The sequence below is a fragment of the Podarcis pityusensis genome (assembly GCF_964106645.2).
Source record: "Podarcis pityusensis genome assembly, chromosome: 5".
NCBI classification, from domain to species: domain Eukaryota; kingdom Metazoa; phylum Chordata; class Lepidosauria; order Squamata; family Lacertidae; genus Podarcis; species Podarcis pityusensis.
The window spans coordinates 4,885,797-4,909,983 of record NC_138032.1 but is presented as its reverse complement, the minus strand read 5'-3'; the positions used below and the strand labels follow the sequence as shown (position 1 = coordinate 4,909,983).

Below are 24,187 nucleotides of genomic sequence, written 5' to 3'. Positions count from 1 at the left end.
GTGGCATGAACAGTTTCCAGGCACTGAGCTATTTTATCAGATCTGCGCCTTCCACCTGCTGAGGGGAACCCTCTGTCCCCGGGAGCCATGCTCCTTCCCGTCCAGCTCCCCGAGCCAAATCTGTCCCCTCCACCTCTCATTTTGTCAGCCGACAAGCCTCTGAATACTAGCGTTGCTAATCCCAATGGGCGGGCAGTGCTACAATGCAGGGACTTCCCCGTTGCCTGGAGTTTCCAGCTAGGAACAGTGCTGAGAACAGCACCTCCGTGCCCAGGACAGAACAAAAGCCAGGCGAGGAATGCTTTGGCACGCTTGTTCAACTGACACCAAGGAAATCTTTAGTCCCTCGGAAGATCCTGCTTGCCATTTTAAGTAACATCCAGAATCACCTGGTGCCATATCTCTGAACCCGCAAAGATTTCAAGCGGATCACCTTGATCCATGTCAGAACACCGGGGAGTGGTGGGTGAAAACTGATGAGTGGGGCAGCGGGAGAAGCAGGGTTGGAGACTGACTTGGAAGAAAGGGTCAGTGGATACAGAGGAACCTGTATCAGCCGGAAGACGAGAGGCAGAGGCAGGAAAAGCTGCAGGATTGAAGAGCGAAGAACAAGTGCAGGAGAAGGGAGAGGTTGGTCAGGCTGGTGGGGAGTCAAGGGCTCCCAAACCATTTATTTATTTGATTGACTGACTGACTGGTTGGTTGGTTGGTTGATTGATTGATTGATTGATTTACTACCCTTCATCAAAATATCTCAGGGTGGTTCACTGTCTCCTCCTGCCCACTGTCTCCCAGGACCAGAGGAGAACTGAAGAGGGAGGAGCAGAAACAGGGTGCACTCGGGGATAGTCTCTGCCTGCTTGCATGCAGCTTGGATTCTTCCCCTTTCTATCAATGCCTCTTTAAAAAAACCAAAAACTATTCACTTAATGGACCCTGCCTCTATAACCCTGACAACGACCCTGCAATGTTGGCCAGCCTTATTCACATGCTGCAGCTAAGGAGGTTAAAGCTCAGGAAAAAAGAGTAGTGCATTAGGCCAGCTCATATATTTGTGACCATGGGCCAGACCTCACCTGTCTCACAGCTCATGCTCCTAACTAACCAGCAAACTAACTCAGTCAAGAATCCTCTGCCTGTAAACTTCCCTCAAATGTGGGTGGGGGGACCCCCAGAACCACAGGGGGTCCTCCTTGGAGATTCCCATCTATGAAAGCAACGTTTCATTAACTCCGCCTACAGGGATGCAGCAGGCTCATTAACTACTGCCGGTTTTAACAGAGCTCCTCTTCTGGGCTTAGGTCTCTCAGGCAACAATGCTTGTTTGCTTGTCTGTTGTGTTCAAAGCCTGGCACCCCTAACGTCTGAGACAGGGTTTCAGGGAGGCTTAGAACAAACTCCCCATTTCGGACGGCAACCCACCTCACGGATCCGTCCGATTTCCTTGCCGCAACACCCTTTTAACTGCACTAGGTATTTTTAGTTCATTGTTTTCTATTTTGGCAGCTGAGAAAGTGCAGTGTGTAATTCTACCTCCAGTTTCATATTCCTTCTTAAAAGTGAATACAACATCCTGTTTATAATAATAAAATCACTGGTTGGCAGGATGACACTCGGTGGAAAAAAGAGGGAGAGAGTGAAGAATAAAGAGAAAGAGAGAGAGAGAGAGAGAGAGAGAGAGAGAGAGAGAGAGAGAGAAAGCAACTGGAAAATTGAGAGCCAGCACATTTTGGTGCCAATTTTCACATTTGCAACGGTCCAGAGGAGGTCACAGGTCTCGCTCGCAACCGAAGGCGAGGAGTGAAGAACGATCCCCACAAACTCTCCCTTGTTAGACCATGTACGCCATCTCCTTTCGAGCAAGGGATTTGCCCTTTTCAGGAAAAGTGACGTGAGGCTTTTCCCGCAGTCATCCGAACAACAGGAGACATGGAAAAGGCAGTGCGGCTCAGCCCAGAATGACCCTTCTCTCTCTCTCTCTCTCTCTCTCTCTCTCTCTCTCTCTCTCTCTCCAGGATTTGGGGTTTTCTTTCTTTTCCCATTCTGGGAGGACTTTCCTGGCGAGGTTGCTTGCCCCAGTTTAGCAGCAAGAGAAACAAAAAGATATGAATGAAATTAAAAACACTTGGAAGAAGCCACAGAAGCAGCTCTGGGGTTTCTTAGGTTCACTTAACATTTCCTTCCCCAGCGTTGCCCCTGCGCCCTGGGTGGAAAGTTGCGCTTCAACGTTTCCTTTGACACACACCCCTTGCTTTTCTCTTGCACTCTGTGCCATAAAAACTGGCAAGGGGGGAGGGAGTCAAGGAAAAAGACAGAAGGAGGTGGAGAGGAGGAAGAGGCCTTGGACCCTGCAACTTTGGCCGCTCCATCCCTTCAGCCTTCTCAATGCCGTTTGGAATTCCAAAAGAACACATCGCCGTTTCCACCTTCGCCTTTGCTTGCTTTGTTCGGCTGTGAAACATTGGCTCTAATCAATCCAGCCAGAAGAGCAAAAAATAAATGAAACTGTGCCCCCCGCTTCCTTAAATGAAGACATATCGGACATGAGAAATGCAGCGATTTTATTTTTCACTGTTCTCAGAGAGGACAGGGCAAGAATGGATGGACTCCCATTGCAGGTAAAGGTAAAAGGTAAAGGACCCCTGGATGGTTAAGTTCAGTCAAAGGCAACTATGGAGTTGTGGCGCTCATCTCGCTTTCAGGCCAAGGGAGCTGACGTTCGTCCACAGACAGCTTTTCCAGGTCGTGTGGCCAGCAAGACTAAACCGCTTCTGGCGCAACAGAACACCATGACAGAAACCAGAGCACAAGGAAATGCAGTTTATCTTCCCGCTGCAGTGGTACCTATTTATCTACTTGCACTGGTGTGCTTTCAAACTTCTAGGTTGGCAGGAGCTCAGTGGTTTAAGTAGAACTTCTACAGGCAAGCAAAGGAACAAGCTGCCTTCCTCCCTGGGGATTTTCTCAAGAGAAGGTGGAGGTGGGAAAGGCATTTTAAGGAAGTCTGTAGTACAGGGTGGCTTACGTAGAGAGCAGGGGCTGTGTCTCCTGGAAACTTGGCAACCTGGAACACACTGCCTGCAGCAGCAATGGGCTCTTCCGCCCTGAGGGTAGAAAGGTCTTGGGCTATACCACTACAGACTGCAGGTGGGAGTTTCTGCTGTGTGTGCATACACAAAATCCCTGTACATATTAGATTAGTGTAAGAACGTAAGTGTCCTGCAGCTGGATCTAGAGGCCAGCGACTGATCTAGTCAAGCATCCTGTTCTCACAGCGGCCAACCAGATGCCTATGCCTGCAAGGGAGAAGAGTTTTAATCCTTTTCAAACCCTGTTCATCTCCTTGACATGCTGGTTTTCTATATGCAGGAAGGGGTCCTGCTTTGTTGCACGAAAGATGATTCAACGATACAAGTCCCCGCCTGTAATGTGAAGCGAAACAGTCCAGAGATAAGGCTCTCGCCACGGTGAGAATCAGGCCTGAGCTCCCGTGGGCACTGGCAGGTTCTGAGGCTCTGCCAGTGCTGAAGCAGGAGGCTTAAGGAACAGGGGTGTACGACAAGCAGCACTGACACTCCAAGCAGTGTGGTTTGGAGGCGTTCCTGGACAAGAGCACTGAAGGAACATCACCAGCAGAGGCCTCCCCCATGCTTCAAAGGTGTCTGCTGCCCTGATCAGTCTAGCAGATGGGCCAGGCACCCATTTGCCAGCTTGTCAAAGCAACTGTTCCTGGCGCTCTAGGAAAAACGGGTGCCCAGTCGCTCCCCAGCCCCAGCCCCAAAAACTCACGCTGTGGTTTGGAGAAGGCGGCGTGCAAGAGCTCAAGCACAAGAGCACTCTCCCCTTCTTGCAGTTTCCAGCAACAGGTATTCAGATGCACTGCTGCCTCTAGCTCTGGAAGGAGAGCCCTCGATCCCAGATGCTTTCTGTGTGCCGCAGAATTTGAGGAAGTGGAATACCGCAGTTAGTGCAGATAACTGCAGCGTGATTGCTGAAAGGAGTGAGACCTTGCCAGCATGTTATACTCTGCTCAGAGATCTGCACTTGCTGCTGATTCATTACTCTCTGGAACTCTCTGCTGTATTGTTTTTGGCATCTGCTAAAAACCTTCACTTCAGCAAAGCTACCCAGACATGTCAAAAGCTGCATGTTACAATCACTTATAGTTTTATTGCGTGCAATCGTTTTAAAAATACTGATTTTATTTATCTTTTGTTAACATTTCGTGTCAACTTGTTTTTTAAATTTTCTTTCGGCTGACTTTTTTAAATGAATATTTTAAGTTGTTTTATGTAATCTGTTTAGAGGCTGGCTGGCAATCAGAGCCAAGATCTGTAGACTCAAGAGATGGGCCTTTGATGAGCTACGCAGCTTATGAAAAGGGAGGAAGCAAAAGCTGCTCTCAGCGCTTTCGTTGCAAAGAGTGCATGAGCCACCAAAGCCCACAGGCAGGTCTGAAGATTTCCAACAATCCTCACCACGTTTCCTGCTTTCCATACGCTGGTCAACAGACACGACCCATAAAACGTGTTCTACAAAGTTGACAGTTTTATTATCAAAATGTGCCCAGCAAGAGGGATCCACGCTACTGAGAAACCTGCTACTGTCGCAGTCACAATTAGATCCATGAAAAAGAAAAAGAAATTAAAGGTACTGTCTGTACATTTTGCACCCCACAATGCGAAAAGCTGTAATACTGGACCAAAAATAAATAAGTAAAGGCCCCAAAGTTCTCCAGTTTGAGCCTTTCGTTCGAATATGCCCTCCTGTCCTCACAAGTTCTTTAAAGGCAAAACTTCCCAAACACAGTAGCTGTCTGCATCCAACCAAAACTTGAGACAACTTGGCCTATTTTCCCTGTGAAAGAATCCCAGACCAACTACAGCCCCATCCCAAGGCAACCTGCAAGCGGACAAGAGGCCTAAAAGAAAACAGCTGAGATTTTTACCTTAAATCTCTCCTCTTGGCAAATTCTTCTGGTGGGATAACCCAGGGGAGGCTCTGGGGGAGGCACTGCAGGACATCTGGCTGGAAGTCCGAAAAATCCACGCCGTATTCCGTGAGGATGCCTTCCGTTTCCGGCTCAATTTCACCAGCCTGCCCAAGACTTTGAGCCAACTGCCTATGAAAAGGAGACACAGAAGTCGAAGAAGAAGCGCATAATGATTTTGAGCAGGTTACAGGATACTTTAACAACCCCCAATGGAGCATGCAGGTGAGGTGGGGGGGGTTGTTCTCTACTGAGCTAGAGGAGAGAGGGAAACAGCTAAAAGGATACAGCAGCCTGCTCCATCCTGATGCTGTCCAGACAATATAATAATAATAATTTATTATTTATACCCCGCCCATCTGGCAGGGTTTTCCCAGCTACTCTGGGCGGCTTCCAACAGAATATTAAAATACAATAACCTATTAAACATTAAAAGTTCCCTAAACAGGGCTGCCTTCAGATGTAGTTGTTTTTCTCTTTGACATCTGGTGGGAGGGCATTCCACAGGGCGCGCGCCACTACTGAGAAGGCCCACTGGCCACACTGGCTAAGGGTGATGGGAGTTCTATTCGAAAACATCTGGAAGGCACCAAAATGGGGGAAGGCTGGGGCACACTTTTTGCTGGATTACAATATGCATGAAACCTTGCAAAGCAGCAGAAACCCACCTGCCTATATTCTACACTTAGGATGGGAGGCCCCACACAGTAGACAAGAAAGTCAGGTCTGAACACTAAAGACCCAGGTTCAAATTCTTCGCTCAGCTGGAGGGGGGAAAATCACCCTGGCTACTGCTTGATCACACGACTGCCTGCTAGCTTGTAAACTAATTGCAAACTCTGAAACACTTTCTGGGCACTGTATTAGAAAGAAAGATTAGAAATCTTTACCCTGCGGCAAAAGATTTGAAGGAAGGGAGAAGTTCTTCCTTAGGGATTGCCACATACATGCAAGGATTAGTTACAAAAGTGGCCTGAATATAAGCCTCACTTTTTCCCAAATTCCGACCGTGAAAAGTTAAAGTGCATCTTAATTTCACGACCTTACAAAAACTGGCCTTTACGATACCACTGCTGAAACAGATATACAGTAAAATGGAACGGGTGTGAGTGCCTGCAGAATTTTAAGGGAGTGACTTATATTCAGGTATTGTCTTTTCTTCTTCTTTCCTCTCGAATTTTAAAGGTGCAGCTTATATTTGGGTGCAGCTTATATTGGGGCCAATACGGTATCTTGGTGCCCATGGCCAACGAAGTGGTTCTCTCCAGCTCAGGGAGAGACCAGGGTAGAGTCACCCTCCAGCTACAGATCTCCATTTGGCTTCCCCTGGCTTAAAACACACCGGTTCAGACTTAAAGAAGGGGAAGGGAGATTAGTAGCAAGGTTCAAAGACCTATTCTTGGATAAATTCAGGATTAAGTTGCCCAGCATATTGCTGCAGGTGCTTTTTACATCCAGCAAGAAAGGGCCACTAACAATGGGATCTTCCCCAAGGGACAGGACAATACGTTGTGCAGACATGTTTCAGACAGAGCTAAGAGGCAGACATGACTGGTTCTTGGAGGAAAGGGGATGTGTAGAGCAGTCTGGCCTGGCAACAAGGATGAGTCATTTGAAAAAGAAAATTATTCTATCATTAAGTTTGTTGGGGAAATCTCCGAGACAAATGGCAAAGTAGCAAGTTACAGGAAACAGGGAGGTTCCCCAGACACAACGCTGAGGAGTCAAGCAGAGCTGTTCTGCGCAAAGTTGAATTGTTAGAGGCAGGCAAGCCATCTACCCTGTGCTGGAAAGAAAGCTTTTTCTACACCTAGGTGAGACATGTGCCTTATTCCTTGACACATCCAAGCCCCTCCACGGTTATGCATATTCAAATGCAAGCACTTTGGGGCAGGAAAGGGAAAGAGATGGGAAGCAAAGTCCAACACCAAGACTTTTTGCAACCAGCAACAGCAAGTGTTAGAGACTCAGCAGAACTATTGGTAATGAGGGCCAGACGTATTTGCACCATCACAAATGGTGTGTGAAAAATGAAAAAATTGAACTGTTCACAGTTCTTATTCGTTTCCTATTTGTGATGCCAATCTGGGCATCCCCAGGGAACTTCCTTAATACCCTTCTGCAGATCCCTAGACAACACTAACGTCTTGCTACAGAGAACAGCAAGAGGCTATCTTAGGCGGTTGGAAAAGCAGACAATGGTAATGTTGGGCAGATGTATTCGTATTAACCGGCAGATCTCAGCTCAATAACGTCAAACGGCTAGGAGCTACTCCCAGTTTTTCACAAGTGTTTCCAGTAATGCCAAAAAGCACCTCCTCTTTGGGTGCAAAAATATTTGAATACTCACTTTTATAATGCCCTTCACTTACCCTCACTGCCCAACATATCTCAGTGACCTCATTTTGTAGCCATAGCCAACTAGGTAATTAGCAAGGTGACCTCATTGCATCACCCAGGTAAGTAATTCAGGAAAGAGGGAGAAATGTTGCCAAAATGCAGACAACAAAGGAAACAATGGCACCAGGCAAGATTTTTTTTTAAGAGAACAATAAATCTTTGTAATATCTAGGTGGTTGCATTTTTTACATTTTCAGGAAAAATGCCTACGCCACTGAACTTGGTATTGCAAAATCGAAACTGGAAAGCTTTCGCATCAGCTCTTTCTCAGCTCAAACTGACCCAAGCTCTATCAATCTCAGGCGCTTGCCCACTGTTGAAGAGCAAAGTTTGGTGGGTGCTGGGAGCCAATGCAGCTTGGGGGCTCAACTCTGATTTGCCAAGTGTACCCTTGCTCTCAAAAACCAAAGAGGCAACAGAGGTCAGGAAATGATAGTAAGATCAGCGCCAAGAGGCTCAGTGAGGCCTCCAGATCTTCAGACACTTGCAGCCAGCAAACCTTGGCGTATTCCGGCCAAGTGTCCCAAGCAATATCTCTAAATCCTGACCCCTCCAGAGATGCAAAATGCTTAAACCTGAACCACCTGCCTCTTATCTGCCTCCTGCAGTTGCTCTCTTTCAGGTGAAGCTATGAGCCAGCCAAGGGCAATGCAGGAACCACCCTAAGACCTGTAGGGGGGTATGATGGGATTCTTACACAGAACCACACCTTCAGGTACACACACACACAACCCATGATCTTTCCTCTGCTGCTACTTTCCCCACATAAAGCAAACTGCAAAAAACAACACCCTCCTCTGTTCACCTGTCAAAGCAGCCACCTTCCAAGAGGAAGGACCTTTCGACTGACCACCAGGTGGCACCCAAGAGTTGTGGAAGTGAAGCCCCTCCCCTAAAAGCACACCACCAGGACACAGTCCAGGTTTCACTCGCCCCTGATCAGGATCCACTTCCAAGGGGGATTCCGAGGGCACAACCTCAAATAAACCCCATTCCCTTTTCCACATTTCTTAGGGTAAGCGGCAGGGCAGGCAGAGAAGGTTCACACCGCTCAAGACCAACGTCTTCCAGGTGGGGCAGTCCCTTGCCTAAAACCCTGGCAAGCTGCAGACAGTGACACCATTGGGTCACCACTAGGCAGAGGGCCTTCTCAGTAGTGGCACCCGCCCTGTGGAACACCCTCCCATCAGATGTCAATGAGATAAGCAACTATACAACCTTTAGAAGACCTCTGAAGGCAGCCCTGCATAGGGAGGTTTTTAATGATGTTTCATTATGTTTTTATATTCTGTTGGGAGCCGCCCAGAGTGGCTGGGGCAACCTAGTCAGATGGGTTGCTTATTATTATTATTATTATTATTATTATTATTATTATTAATTCATACCACCTCCTCACTTAAGATGATGATGATGATAAATTTATACCCCACCCATCTGGCCGGGTTTCCCCAGCCACTCTGGGCGGCACCCAATAGAATATTATTATTAATAATAATCATAAAAGCGATAAAAGATCAAACATTAAAAACCTCCCTATACCGGGCTGCCTTCAGATGTCTTCCAGCCAGCAGCCACATGCTGGATGACTACAATGCGCTCCATGTGCAGCTTCCCTTGGCTTGGTCCAGAAGACGCAGCCAGTGCCGAATGCGGCACCAAGATTGCTAACTGGGATGTCCCATCAGTGCCATGCCAGGCTCCTGCTAAGGGAGCTGTACTGCTTGCCACTATCTTACCAGTGCAGTTCATGATTTGACCCTCAGCCCTGAATAACCTGGGACCAGGTTACCTAAGGCACCACCTTGCCCAGTATATCGCTGCCTGGCAATAGCACTCCTCAAATGGTTCACTGCTGAAAATGCCACATACCATCAGCAGTGGACTTCATATGCACTAGGAGCTGGGCTTTTAGTGTTGAGGCACCAGCCCTCTGGAATCAGTTACCTATGGCTGCCTTGGGATCCTTCAGGAGGAAGGGCAGGATATAAATTAATCAGACAAGTGCCCAGTGTTTTTGACATTAAGGCATCTACTGAAGCATCTTTTGTTTGAGAAGGCTTCCCCCTTACGTGTGACCCAGTCATTTTATAGGAGTATTAACTTCAAAACTGTAGGTATTGCGTTATAGCTTTTAGCATACTGAGTCTGTAACCTCTTGTGCTTTGATTTTATTCTTTTGACTGCCAAGGTGGCTTATGAAACCTGCGAATTCATAAATAAATACAGCCATACCTCGGGATAAATACACTTCAGGTTGAGCGCTTTCGGGTTGCGCTCCGTGGCGACCCAGAAATAACAGAGCGCGTTACTTCCAGGTTTCGCCACTTGCGCATGTGCAGACGGTCAAAATGATGTCACGCGCATGCGCGGAAGTAGCAAAACGCCACACAAGCAGACGCGTCTTACGTTCTGTTCGAGATGCGAACGGGGCTCCGGAACGGATCCCGTTCACATCTCGAGGTAACACTGTACCTATGTGCACACGTACCCGAGGGCAAAGTTGCTGTCTTCCCTCCAGTCCACGATACGGCAAATGAACAGCGTGTTGGAATAGTCCTCAGGCCTGGTGATGAAGTCCGGCGGGCAGTCAGCCAAGGCCACGTACGCACGAGGCACTCTGTGGTCCACGGGCGAGAACATGGCGCACTTCTTGAAGAGCTCGCTGTTGCGGTCGGTCAGGAGGCGGATGAAGCCGGTGGCTGCCCTGGAATGCTTTTTCTCCAATATGTAGACCACCTGCAAGAGCCACAGGGAGTTGCCCACGGGAGCACAGGAAAGGGATGCACTTAATTCCAAACAACAGAGCAAAGGAGCCAAGCCCAGAACAAACCCACGGTGTGCCAAAATGCTTTCACGTGGGCCATGACTACTCCTCTTTTTAAAGAACACTCTCCAGAGGCGAGAAGCAGCTGGCTGGTCTTGTGCCTGCAGGGCAGCCACGGCCACATAAGAACAAGGAGGGGAGGCAGCCTGTTCTGGACTGGACATTGCACTCGCCTGGAAGGAGCAGCTCCAAATCTCTGGGGGAACTCCGAGATCCAATGCTCTCGTTGGAGGTGCAGGTGGTGACATCAGAGGTTAGGAGTGCCTATTTCCACCCACAGCTGGTTTGGCAGCTACAGCCCCTTGGCCATGGCACTCCATGCCTCCAGACTGGACTACTACAATGTGCTTTGCATAGGCTGCCCTTAAAGACAACTTGGGAGCTTCAGTTGGTCCAAAATGCTGCAGCCCGGTTACGTTTAGGACTTGCATAACCCGGTTTAAAATAGCAGCGCTGGTTGCTAGTTTGTTCACATGCCCTAAACAAATCAGGTCCCCCCAATATCAGATGTCCTTGAGCTGAAATAGGATTTTATTTATTGCACTGGCATCCTGCTTTTCCTGCAAGGAGCTCAAGGATGAGTGCAAAGATCCCTACGGCGCAGCCCTGTCTGATCACCCCAACAAGAACGGTGTGGTAAGTGAGGCTGAGAGAGAGAGAGACCCAAATAAACCCAGGCCCAAATGAACCCAGGGAGCGCTTCATGGCTGAGTGGGGATTTCTTACCATGACCCCACTTCAACACATGTCGCCCCGAGCGTTTGTGGCACCCAAAGCTGAGCATCTAACAAACAGCCGGTGAGTGGGTGATTGGAGGAAGCAAAAGGCTTGGATGAGAGTCTTAGCCTTGCCTTTCCCGCCCCGACCTGGCCACAGTGATCCATGCGACCGTCACCTCCAGGCTTGATTATTGTAACTCGCTCTACGCGGGGCTGCCCTTGAAGCTGACCCAGAAACTCCAGCGGGTGCAGAATGCCACGGCGAGACTCCTTACGGGGTCCCTGCCGCGGGATCACATTCATCCAGTGCTTTACCAACTGCACTGACTCCCAGTGGAGTACAGGGTCAGGTGTTGGTTTGGACCTTTCATGCCCTATGCAACCTAGGACCCATGTACCCAAGGGACCGCCTCTCCTGGTATGCCCCACGGAGGACCTTAAGGTTGACAAATGACAACACCTTGGAGGTCCCGAGTCGCAAGGTGGTTAGATTGGTCTCAACTAGAGCCAGGGCCTACTGGCCCCAACTTGGTGGAACGGTCTGTCACAAGAGACCAGGGTCTTGCGGGACTTGACATCTTTCTGCAGGGCCTGCAAGACAGAGCTGTTCTGCCTGGCCTTTGGTTTGGACTCAGTCTGACCCTTATGTCTTCCATCCCCTTACGGTTTTGATCTATGAGCTACTTTTAAAATGAGGCTGCATTTTTAAATTGCATTTTAACCTGTATTTTAAACTGGGGTGTTTTTTCCCCTTCCCCTATTATGTTTCTATTGTAATTTTACTGGTGTTAGCCGCCCTGAGCCCGGCTCTGGCCTGGGACGGCGGGGTATAAATAAATTTTATATTTATTATTATTATATTATTCCCAAGGAGCTGGAATGCAGGAAGTGACATTATACCAAGCCAGGTCACAGCGTCCGTTTGGCTTAATACTGACTACACTGACTGCCAGCAGCTCTCCATGATTTCAGGGTGTGGGGTTCTCTCCCAGCCCTACCTAGAGATGCCTGGGACCTGGGTGGGACCTGGGACCCTCTGCCGCTGTGGCCGTTCCCCTTGCTTTCAGGGGAGTGGAAACAAACCCTCCAGACAGCACACTGAGGTCAGTTCCAACGGGATGCTACCTTGGCAGTCTTCTGCAGGTACTGGTCCGGATCGTTCGGCTTGGAAGAGTCTTCCTGTTTCGCATGGCGGGGGCCGCAGGTCTCCAGGTCCCTCCCTACAGAACACACACATAAAAACGCACACATTACAATTGCTTCCTTCCCTTCCTTCGAGCCTTATAATGTCCCTGCTTGGCAGTCCCGAGGGGCAGCTTGGAGCACTGGCCCGGGCTGAAAGAAGCCAAAGGAAGAGGAAAGGGCATGTCAAAATTGCCTTGGAACAAATAGCGGCATTGCAATATCCCTCCAGGCTGCAATGGGAAACAGATATATGGTCAACTTCCATTGTGCACATCTGCTAAAATAAAAATAAACCCCAAAATTTACAAGTACATCTATACCAGCCATAATAAACAAAATGGTGGAAAACACGCTCTATTTATTAAATGCAAATAAAAAGCGTTAGAGTTTCCTGGCATTTCTTGCGTTGGGGTCACTTTAACTTTTCGCGTTACATAAATAGTCCCCTTTAAGTGATCGCGTTCATTAAAATATTTAATTTCCTTTAAAGAATGTTATGAAAGGTTATAAAATGCACATTTAGCCTAGAATTCAAAACCGCACCTTGCAAGGAGATAGTCTTCGGCGAAGGGCCAGCCGTAGTTATTTCATAAAGCTTATGAAAAGCCCTGCATCAGTCGTCCAGGGCTGGGTGGGGGACGTGTGGCCCTCCACATGCCGCTAGGCTCCAACTCCCAGCAGCCCCAGCAGCCAGCATGCCCAATGGGATGGTCAGAGTTAAACAATTTCTAGAGAGCCGCAGGTTCACCACCCTGCTCCTTTCTCTTTTTTTAAAAAAGCCACAACATGCAAAAAGTGAGGGACAGGAAGGGAAGAGGAAAAAACCAAGTTCAGGCACCAATTCTTAGATCCAGTGTGGTACAATGGTTATAAAGTTTTGGAGTAGGACCTGGGAGAGTAAGCTTGAATCCCCACTCAGCTACGCAGCAGCTCCCTGGGTGACCTTGGGCCAGTCACCATCTCTTGGTCAAACCTCCCTCACAGGGTTGTTGTGAGGGTGAAATGGGGAGGAGGAGAACCAGGTGCACCACCAAGAGATCCTTGGAAGTTAAAAGTGGCATATAAATTAAATAAATAAACATAAACTTCTGTTCTCATAATGACCAGGCAGCATAGAAACAGCTCAGGGGCAGGAGGTGCCTATGGAGGGAGCCCTGCTTCCCATCTCTCCCACTGAGGCTGCCAGGTGGAACTGCAGCTGCCAGGTGACAGGACAGGTGACATGACACAGGTGACACACTTGTGCTCTTCCAATTCATCTCCCAGTCCACTTAATTTCCCACCCGCAATCTTAATTGTTCTCTGCTCCACATGGGTGTGCGAGAAGAACCAAAAGAACCAGAGGAATGCCCAAAACTCAAGCTGCCACTGTTGAAAATTAATACTGCTGCTGTGGTGCCCCTCCTATTCCTCTCCCGTTCCCTACTGCTGAAGAACTTCCAAGTGTCCCTCTTTTCCAGGGATATTCCTGGATTTGCGGAGCCGCCCCGGTTTCTGATTTTATCCTGCAATGTCCCGCTTTTCCTTAGGACATCCCTATTTTCATCAGAGAAATGTTGGAAGGTATGGAGTTATGCAGCCCCCAAGCCAAGGAGATGAGTAACTATACAACCTTGAGGAGCCATCTGAAGGCAGTCCTGTTTAGGGTGGTTTTTAAATGTTTATGTTTTGTTATGTTTTTATATGTTTGAAGCTGCCCAGAGTGGCTGGGGCAACACAATCAGATGTGTGGGGTATAAATAATAAAATGATTGTGATTGTGATTATTTAGGATGTCTCTATTTTCACTGGAGAAATTTCCATTGGAGAAATATAGCACAAGGAGACCATTCCATCTGCAAAAGGACTCCTGCTTGCCCAATGGATCAATCATCTCCTCTGCTCCCCCTGCATGATGTTCTGGGGGGTTCCCCTGTTCTCCAGAGCAGATTTTGGGGAGGCCCAGGGGGCATGCAGAGAGAGGTGAAAGCATCCTTATAGTAGCAAGAATCCTTGCACTAGCTTATGCGAGTGGAGCGAATTAGCTGAATCCGACCCACACGGCCTACAACTGTGCAGGAGGAACTTGGCACCGTAGAAACTGGTGCTTGGGGGGGGGGGCATCCAACACAGCCTCTCCCTCTTCCTTGGGTTTATCTAACGTCCTTGAAAAACCATCTAAATCTGGTGGCCATCTCCTCATCTTGTAGCAGTAAGCTCCACAAAACGCCTTGTGTTTCGTTTTGCTTTGCTTCTTTCTATTCCAAATCCCTTGCCCATCCGTTCATCACTGAAATGTGCACCACAGCAAAGAGATCTGAGACATTAAGGAAGCAGCAATTATGACCGGGCATTTAACTGGGTGCTTCCAGGACCATTCTAGGAAGAGCGCTGCTCCCTCGCCAACCTTGCATGCCCATGCTGCTTATGAACAACGGGCCAACGCTTGCACCCATTGCTCCAGGAGTCAATGAGGGGCCACGATCAGGCAGAGGCAGAGTAACTTAAACAACGGCACCGGCAGCCCACGACTTCTATTGGCCTCCAGTGGCGGGGAGTCATGTGGGCACATGCCCAATGAGAACTACTGTGGAGCCTGGAGCAGCGAAGATGCGGGCGAGCAAAGGGAGAATCAAGGAAACTGGGAGAAATCCCAGACAGCTGAACAGGGAGGTAAAAGTGTGGGGATAAGGTGGGGAGGGACAGAGAAAAGGAGGCAGCTGCCATTTGCCAAACCAGAAATAAACTATGCCGAACCTTTGCTGTCGTGGTTATCCGGTGACCATTCAATATTTCCACCCTGGGCAGCGCTGTGTTTGCAGTGGGAGATTTACTATGTTAGCTTGGGCAGGGCTTGCTAAGCTTATCTTACAGTGAAAACACCCGCCAGGAGCTCCAGCCCAGGGAAAAACGGTGCTTTAATCCCCTTGTTTTCCTTTTGGGTGATTACCTGACAAAACCGAAAATTGTTATAGCTTTGCTGAAAAGAAAATTAGGCACTAATGGCAAGAAACCTCTCCAATTAGTTCTGTTATTACCAGCAAATTAGAATTGCAGCGCTAGCACCCCTCCGAGACGGCAGCTTTTCAGAGGCCTGGTAAACTGCGCTTGAGCCACCAGCCCCTCCTCCTGGTCCAAGACGGAGAGAGGTTAAATTCATATATGTACATATTTAAACCTTTTCTTGAAAGTCTCTTGCACAAATTAGATTAACCAGGACAGCTGAAGTGGCCAAAACGAGCCCTTAAAGCCGTCAGATTAAAACACTTATTAACCATGACAGATCCAAAGTTATTTTTTCCAGGCTTGCTGCTGTGGAAATTTGCGACTCTCTCCAAGAGGAGCACAATTAATGTTAGCAATTCCCACTTCCAAATGAAAATATATTGTGTTTTCTGACTTTTTTAAAAAAAAGAAAGAAAGAAAGAAAGAAAGAAAGAAAGAAAGAAAGAAAGAAATATCCAGCAAACAGTGAGAAAATGCATCCTCCAGACTGGATGGAAAGGAAAGCAGTGAGGAGATGCTCACTATCCCAGTTATAACATTCTGGCAAGAGAAATGATTGTGTTTGCCCAAGATCCAAGCTGCACTTCTTTTTTTTAAATGCAGTACCTGATGCAGTTAATGCTCCTGAGTTTTCTTGCCCATGTGAGCAAGAAGTAAGGAGCAGGTGTGTGCTTGGTGCTACCCCAAGTGCACTAAGATCAGGTAAAAGGAAAGGGTAGCTCAGGAAAGACTTAGCATCCCTGTCCCTTCCTCCACCTGCAGCATCCACACACCTGGGGCTTTAAAGGACTCAAACAGCTACATCAGAGGTGGGGGACCTCACGCCCATAGGCCAACTGAGATGCGCACGCACACACACAGCACCTCCATCTGACCCTTCTGACTCTCATGGTTGAGACACCTTGAGATACTTTGAGATAGGTAAAGGTAAAGGGACCCCTGACCATTAGGTCCAGTCGCAGACAACTCTGGGGTTGCGGCACTCATCTCGCTTTATTGGCCGAGGGAGCCGGCGTACAGCTTCCGGATCATATGGCCAGCAGGACCAAGCCACTTCTGGCGAACCAGAGCAGCGCACGGAAATGCCATTTACCTTCCCGCTGGAGCGGTACCTATTTATCTACTTGCACTTTGACGTGCTTTCGAACTGTTAGGTTGGCAGGAGCAGGGACCGAGCAACGGGAGCTCACCCCATCGCAGGGATTCGAACCGCCAACCTTCTGATTGGCAAGTCCTAGGCTCTATGGTTTAACCCACAGCGCCACCTGCGTCCCATACTTTGAGATAAAGGTAAATTAAATAGCACTAAGAGAAAACGACAGGCTTCAGCATTCCTTGCCGACCCATTTTTCCTTATTTCCGGGGTGTGGGGGGCAGAGCATGAAGTCTCCCAGTGTTCATGGTGGGCAGGGAAAAGGCAAAGACAAAGGGTTTCATCAAGGAAGAAGAAACTGCAAACAGCACAGATGAGAAGTTGCATACAGAGGTCAACGCGGGAAGAGACAAGGCACTAGTTATCCACATGGAACAGTTACATCTGCACTCAATGCTTATTTAAAAGTTGGGGAAATTGGAAGATGCCTTATGCAAAGTCAGGCCATTGGCCCCCACTTAGCCCAGTACAGTGGTACCTCAGGTTACATACGCTTCAGGTTACAGACACCGCTAACCCAGAAATAGTGCTTCAGGTTAAGAACTTTGCTTCAGGATGAGAACAGAAATCGTGCTGTGACAGCGCGGTGGCAGCTGGAGGCCCCATTAGCTAAAGTGGCGCTTCAGGTTAAGAACAGTTTCAGGTTAAGAACAGGCCTCCAGAACGTATTAAGTTCTTAACCCAAGGTACCACTGTACTATGACTGGCAGTGGCTTTCCAGGTTTTGGGAGGGGACTCTCACAGCCTCACCTTCAAGATGCCCAGGACTGAACCTGGGACCTTCTGCCTGCAAAGCAGATGCTCTGCCACTTGGCTACAGCCCCTCCCTCAACACAGGTAAGTCTGTATGTTGTATGGCCTGAGATTCCCAAGCGCAGTCCAGAAGGCAGATCCCTTCTCTGTGTGCCTCCTCCATGAGAGGCCTGGAGAGTGGCAACAAGAGAATGGGCCTTTCCTGCAGCGACTTCCCATTTGTGAAATGCTCTCCCCAGGCAGGTTCAGCTGGCATCTTCATTAAACACCTTTAGGCACCAGGTGAAAACATTCCTCTTTAACCAGGCCTTTGGCTGATCTGACATCCTATAGACTTTTAAATGTGCTGCGGGGGTGCATGTGTGTGTTGTTCTTTTTCTTGTTTTTATTGTGTATTTTGTTTTTTTCTTGTATTTTTTGTTGTGAACTGCCCTGAGATCTACAGATGAAGGACAGAATATGCATTAAATATCAATTAACCAATCCCTGCAGGTCCTGTATGGCAGCACTGCACCAGGCAGGGCCGGAACATTTAATTTCCAGTTGCTGGATGCAAATGGGCATTCCCTGTGAGGGACCATGCCTTCCAAGAAATTTGTGAACTTCTACTTGCAATATGCTGCTGTTAGCCAGACATGAGATACCTTTGCACCAAATTCCTGAACTGCAACATCCAAGCTAGCCAATGAAGCCTAATTCTTGGTCATATACACAACCTCATCCTGTTTTCAAGACCAAGCTCAGATTCCAAAGCTTCTCCTTAAGAGGTTCAGATTCCTTCATCAGTGGTGACATTCCATGTCTTCAGAAAATCACTGTTTAATGTCTGGACAAAATATAAAGACTTGCTGGAAAATAAAACTCCAAGGTGGCTTTCACCTTTGGAAGCTAAGGCCCAAAAAAGACCCAATATGGAGGCCAAATGGCCAAAATACTGGGAAATACTAGAAAAAGATGGAGATAACTGGAAATTGCAGAGTTTGGAGAAAATGAAGGATAAAGTGCGAGACTGGTTACACTATGCTCAGATTAAAGAAGTTTTTAAAAATGACAAGAAACTAGGGTTCCAGGTGGAGAAATCGAAACTAGAAACAGAACTGTTAGAACCAAAGATTAAGGTACTTTCAAGAATGTATAACTTGCTGTTAAAATGGAATACACAAGATGAAATGGTTAAATCGGCTATGATAAGGTGGGCGCAGGACATTGGGCATAATATCATGTTTGAGGACTGGGAAAGGCTGTGGAGTACTGGGTTGAACTTTACTGCATGCAATGCTTTGAAAGAAAATGTAATGAAAATGATATATAGATGGTATATGACCCCAGTCAAACTTGCAAAAATATACCACCTGTCTGATAATAAGTGCTGGAAATGTAAAGAGAGTGAAGGAACATTCTTCCACCTCTGGTGGACCTGCCCTAAAGTGAAGGCGTTCTGGGAAATGATCTATAATGAACTGAAAAAGGTATTTAAGTATACCTTCACTAAGAAACCAGAGGCCTTTCTTTTGGGCATTGTCGGCCAAGGGGTGGTAAAGAAGGACCAGACGTTTTTTATGTATGCAACAACAGCAGCAAGGATACTTCTTGCAAAGCACTGGAAAACTCAAGATCTACCCACACTGGAAGAATGGCAGATGCAACTGATGGACTATATGGAATTGGCTGAGATGACCGGCAGAATCCGAGACCTGGGAGAAGAGAGGATGGAGGAGGATTGGAAGAAATTCAAGATTTATCTACAAAAATATTGTAAATTGACTGAATGTTAAGCAGGATGCTAGATCATAAATAATTGAGCACCACTAAATTAGATGATTTAGGATGATAAGTGAGAATGAGAAAACATAAACTCTTTTGAGAATTATTAGACTATAAATAAAATAGATGGGATATAAATGCAAACAAGATGATAAATTGCTGAAAAAAATTTATTACGATGAAAGTGGGAGCGGGAGATGCGAGGGAGTCCAAAGAAGATGTGAAATTATGTTAAAACATATGTTATTTTGTTTATTATATCTATTTGTATTGTAAACCCTAATAAATATTTATTAAAAAAAAAAAAAGACATTCCATGTCTTATAGATCCCATGGCGAGATTGGAATTTCCAGCTACGTAATGATAGGGCCAGGAGGCTAGAAGCAAACCTGGTGAGCAAAACATGGAATATCCCCTTTCCCAGAACCAGGAAGTGCCAGACCAATGTGTTTAACCACAGCATCCTCTTACCTGGAAATGTTTCTCAATTAAAGGTTTAGCTCATCTTGCCTGAAATCGCCCGATCAGGCAGTGCAGAATGCCACCTACCTGCCATGTGTATTGGGGGGGGGGTAGGAGAAAGGGAACACCAGCCAGGGCAGTCTATACAATGCATTCCCAAAGTGTTCAGGAAAGTTTCTAAAAAAAAACACCACCAAACGCAACTTCCCTGATGATGTTTCCTTCCAATTCTTTCTTTGGAAATCCCACCTTGCTACCACAGCTCCTCTTTCCTAGTTCCTGTATTTGCTGTGCCTATTTAGCTAAGAGAGTTTACACAACTGGGAGCACTGAATGAAAACGCAAATGATGTGGATAAACGCCAGGCAGGCTGGAGGATCTGACAAATGAGTGCATCTCAGAGCTGGGACAAGGTCAGGTGCTAGGACCAGCCTTACTACAAAAGGTATGGACAGAAAAGAGTCCTGTTTTCCTCCCATCTGCCTCTGTGTGTAGGTTGGGTGGGTTTTTTTTAAAGACTCCCCTCATTCCCAGTCCCTTCCATGCAAAGGCTGCTTTAGCTAGAAAGGCCAGAGAGCACTTCACAACCAAAAGGGTCACTCCTGGCTACACAATAACAGCTCCTGGGTGTGTTGCTAAGAATGGCTTCAAAATCAGGGAAGCTCGCATGAAGTTTCGGCTGCATCTGAGCCCAGCTAGGCTTGCTGCGTAATAGAGCCCTGAACGCAGCTTTTCCTAGGCCTCCCCTGAGCTTGGGCAGATTGAAAATTTGAGGCTCACTGAACACTCTGCATGCAAGAGGAACCCACACAACTGCAGTATCTTCTCCTACCAGCATCACAATCGCAAGTGGCAAGCACATCTACATCAAAGTTCAGCTACCCAAACAGCGTTAGTCACGCCTGGGAACGCTTCCAAGGATACCCTCGGAGCAATTTGCTTATGTTTCAGGGCTGCACAGAGTGGAGGGGATTTCTTTTTAAAACATGGCCAAGATACTCGATTCCCACCCCCTAGATGTAGAATCAAGCCTAGGAGGATTAACCTTGTTTCTCGGCAAGCAGCATTTTGTGAAATAAACCACCCACAGATACCTGGCATCAACAGAAATGGCGAGCATCTTATTTTCACAGAAAATGCTTTGTTAAATGCTGTGCCAAATGAAAGGAGAAGGCACGAGAGCACAAGAAAGGACTCCAAGGCTATTGCAGGACTAAAGGGCCTCGGAGGAAGGACAGCGAGTGAAGAGGTGCAAGGAAGCCTGCCACCCTCTGGATACTGCTAATGAATTAGCTGGGGAACCTCTGGTGCTGCTGAGCTTTTTCATTCAGACTTCGTCACAGTCCTGCGGGCTGTGGCTCATTACCTGCTCTACAAGGAGCTGCCCTTGAAGTCTTTTTCAGAACCACCTCTAAGCAAAACCAACCACAAAAGCAGAGACAGAATTCACTGGCAGGCAAAAAAATTCCAGGTGCTAGGACTGAGAATTACTCCAGGCACAATGCAGGGTTTTTGAGGGGAGGGTGGATTTTTTTTGGGGGGGGGGACACTAATAATACAGACAAATAGGAAATGAGGTAATAGGTACTAAATGTAATACATTGCAATACTCCCACACCAAATTAATGCCAACCTTAAGTTATTTGGCTACATTCTGCAAAATAAAAAATGCTGCAAGAATTTAAAATGTATAAACAGATGTATTGAGAAAACTTGCGTAGCAAAAACAAAGCAACAGGACCCCCCAAAATTTAAAACAACCTGTAGAAATTGAAAACTACCCAAAAAGCCTGATTAGTAAGGCTCAAATCGTAACATAAAAGTCTTCAAAATATATACAGAGGCCTAAATAGTTGCATACACACATAAGAAAATTAAATAAAAATGTCTAGCTGCAATTCTCAAAAGGAAAGGACGCCAGAGACTCGTGTTGCAAGAGGCATCCAAAATGAAACCTTTTATATCAGCTGGAACCAACTGCCTATAATAGTCCAGTGATATCAATGGAAAGGAACTCTGGAATGGAGAACTTCTAATGTGTACAATGGAATCAAGGGAAGGCTTTTGACCCTTACTGGCAGAAAGCCAGAATAAATAGGTAACGGAGTAAAGACTCAAAAATTAGCAGGAAAACAGTGACAATGAAAGAGAGAGAACATGCATGCGGATATTCCCAGCAAAGAGAGAAAATCCATTTCCTCACTGAAACCTTTTTGAGTTAAATTGCGTAGGGCAAAGATCTAATGCAGCTCCCTCCCTTATCAATGGCTTGGCATCCTGCTCACATGCCCCTTCAATGGCCAGGTCAAACATCGGGTGCTGAAGCTCTGCAGAACGTCCCACCAGATCTACAAACGCAGACGTCTCTGATGCATTCCATTGAATGTCTTTTCAAAGCTCTTGCAGCCTGCCCTGTTTAAATCTTTCCACGTGACCATTTGATGTCACAAACCACAAGGGTGCTACTACATGCAGTAACTTTTATATAAATGCATCCTACTGGTGTGTTTGCTGTGAATAAAGACAACAGCAACAAGGGAATCAAAGGGATCCCAATGATGTGGGCCCCTAAAATTGGGGTCCTTTTGATATGCAGTTGTGGGTTACTTTCCACAGACTGGTATATTGCATGGCAAGTGCCAATATTTGCTTAAACAGCACTGCAAGGGTATGCTTACATGATTAAATGTCAGGCTGCAGGTGAGTCTATGCTGGGCTCCATAGAATCACTCCTGCCACACAAATGACTCTTTCAGGGTGGCTCCCCATTGCAAAAATGCATTCAGTGGCTCCCCACTGCCTTTCAGACACAATACAAATGACCCCGGCCCAGCAGCCCTTCAGGTCCACCCAACATTGCTTTCCTTATATTTTTATTTATTTGTGGTTTTGTTTTCAGGTATGTCTATAGACACCTGTCCCCCGCCCCCCGCCCAAAAAAAAAAAGAAAGTTATAGGCTGCACAACAGAACTAAAGCAATTTAAGCTCCTGAGTTGCTTTTAAAGGAAACGGAATTGGAAAAGGGGGGAAAGAAAAGCTGGCTCTACCATTTGCGGCTGAACCCCAACTCACCATTTTCTCCAGCCCCCAGGGACAGCTGCTTCTGATCCTTGGTCTCTCTTGAGCCATCTTGCTTGCCCTCAACATCTTCGTCATCAAACTGAGCCTCTATAACAACGTCCGGGCTGTTAACGTCGCCTTTTCCTGGATCACGAAGCACACAAGCGCCCGGGGAACTCCCTGGAGGATCTGATCCTTCAGCTGTTTCTGTTGTTTCATTGTCACAACCATCCGGCTTGATTACCTGGAGAGTAAAGAGGGAGAAAAATTGCATTCTGAACTGCATGGTCCAGCATGGCTGAGGGGGAGCCGTACACCGCTTCCGACCCTGATAGGTCTCCCCACCCCTCCAAATCCTTCATCCCAAAGGCCTTTCACATTGACATGGGAGGGGTGACTGCCAGTGAGGAGCAGCAGCAGGATGGGACCAGCCTGGATGGCAACTCTTCCAGGTCAGCTTCATCCAGAAAGCAATACTAGCACACAAGAAAGAAACACACCATGTGTCCCAACAGACCTTGGTGCCAAATTATGTGAAGGTCATCATGCCGGGGGGCGGGGGGGGGACATTTCCCCACCATTCCTTCTTCACAACACAAAAGGCCTGAAAGGGGAAAAACTGGGAATGGCGAGCAGGGGAGTGAAAAACCCTCCAATGGCATAACTTTTTAGAACGGTGACTGAAACAGTTTTAAAGCTGTCTTTAAATCGTCGTGATCGGACCAAGGCTGCAGAGTTAAGAGGGGAGAGTGCCTGGGATAGGCACCCCCCCCCCCAGAAAGTCCCACGAGGGTCTGTGGGACGTTAAGAGGTCCAGCGGAAGCGCCAATCTCCCGTCACTCCCCCCTCAAAAAGTACCGATAAAAGGCGATGTGGGGGGGGGGTTAGTGGTCGAGAGCACTCAAGGCGGCAACACGACCCTGTGAGCCGAAGCCACAAGCTTCCACCAAAAGCAGGAAATTTTCCTAACAACACTATGGAGCCGAAGAAAGAGTAAGAGGGTTTTATCTATTCTCTGAGAAATAACTGCACCAATATCGCCTTTGACCGGGTGATGGAACAGGCAACACTTCTAGGATTCAGTGCTGGGAAAACTACTTTCAGAGGTTGCAGAGTGCAGAACATTGTCAGGGGTTTGGGGTGACTGTGAAAAAGACTCTGTCTGGGTCAGATCCAAGGCCCATCTAGTCTAGCATCCCATTTCCTACAGTAGCTAACCAGATGTCTTTTAGAAGCGCAGGAGCAGGGCATGAAGGCAACAGAACTCTCTCTCGCTCATGTTCAGCAACTGGCATTCAGAAGAAAACTGCCTCCAACATGCCAGTGGTACAGAGTCATGACTAGTAGCCATTGATCACCTTAGCCTCCCTGAAATTGTTTAACTATATATTACATGAAGCACTTCCTTTTATCTGTCCTGAATCTGCAACCATTCTGGAACTTTCTTTATTTATGCCACAACAGCAGCAAGAATACTTATTGCAAAGTATTGGAAGACACAAGACCTACCCACTCTGGAAGAATGGCAGATGAAGGTGATGGACTACATGGAATTGGCGGAAATGACTGGCAGAATCCGAGACCAGGGAGAAGAGTCGGTGGAAGAAGATTGGAAGAAATTTAAGGACTATTTACAGAAATATTGCAAAATTAATGAATGTTAGAATGATGTTGGAATGAAGCTAAGTGGTTTAAGCAGGAATGCTATAAAGGTGTATGTAAAAAAGGATTGATAACAGGTGAAAATTTAAAGTCATAGTATAGTTATAGGATCATGAGAAAATAAAGAGGGAAAGAAATTGCTGAATTAACTACCGTATTTTTCGCTCCATAGGACGCACTTTTTCCCCTCCAAAAATGAAGGGGAAATGTGTGTGCGTCCTATGGAGC

At 47.2% G+C, this 24,187-nt stretch overlaps 1 protein-coding gene across 5 annotated transcripts in view; it reads right to left on the bottom strand.

The window, feature by feature from the left end:
* DIS3L2 (DIS3 like 3'-5' exoribonuclease 2) overlaps positions 1–24,187 on the bottom strand; it is a 196,771-nt gene that overhangs the window by 91,940 nt on the left and 80,644 nt on the right. For all 5 annotated transcript variants that reach the window (XM_081007397.1, XM_081007400.1, XM_081007398.1 and 2 more), the window contains 4 exons: positions 22,310–22,541; positions 12,059–12,153; positions 9,879–10,126; positions 4,949–5,122 (listed from right to left, as the gene is read on the bottom strand). In XM_081007397.1, the coding sequence (XP_080863523.1) occupies positions 4,949–5,122; positions 9,879–10,126; positions 12,059–12,153; positions 22,310–22,541 (749 nt within the window). The remainder of the gene's footprint in view (positions 1–4,948; positions 5,123–9,878; positions 10,127–12,058; positions 12,154–22,309; positions 22,542–24,187) is intronic.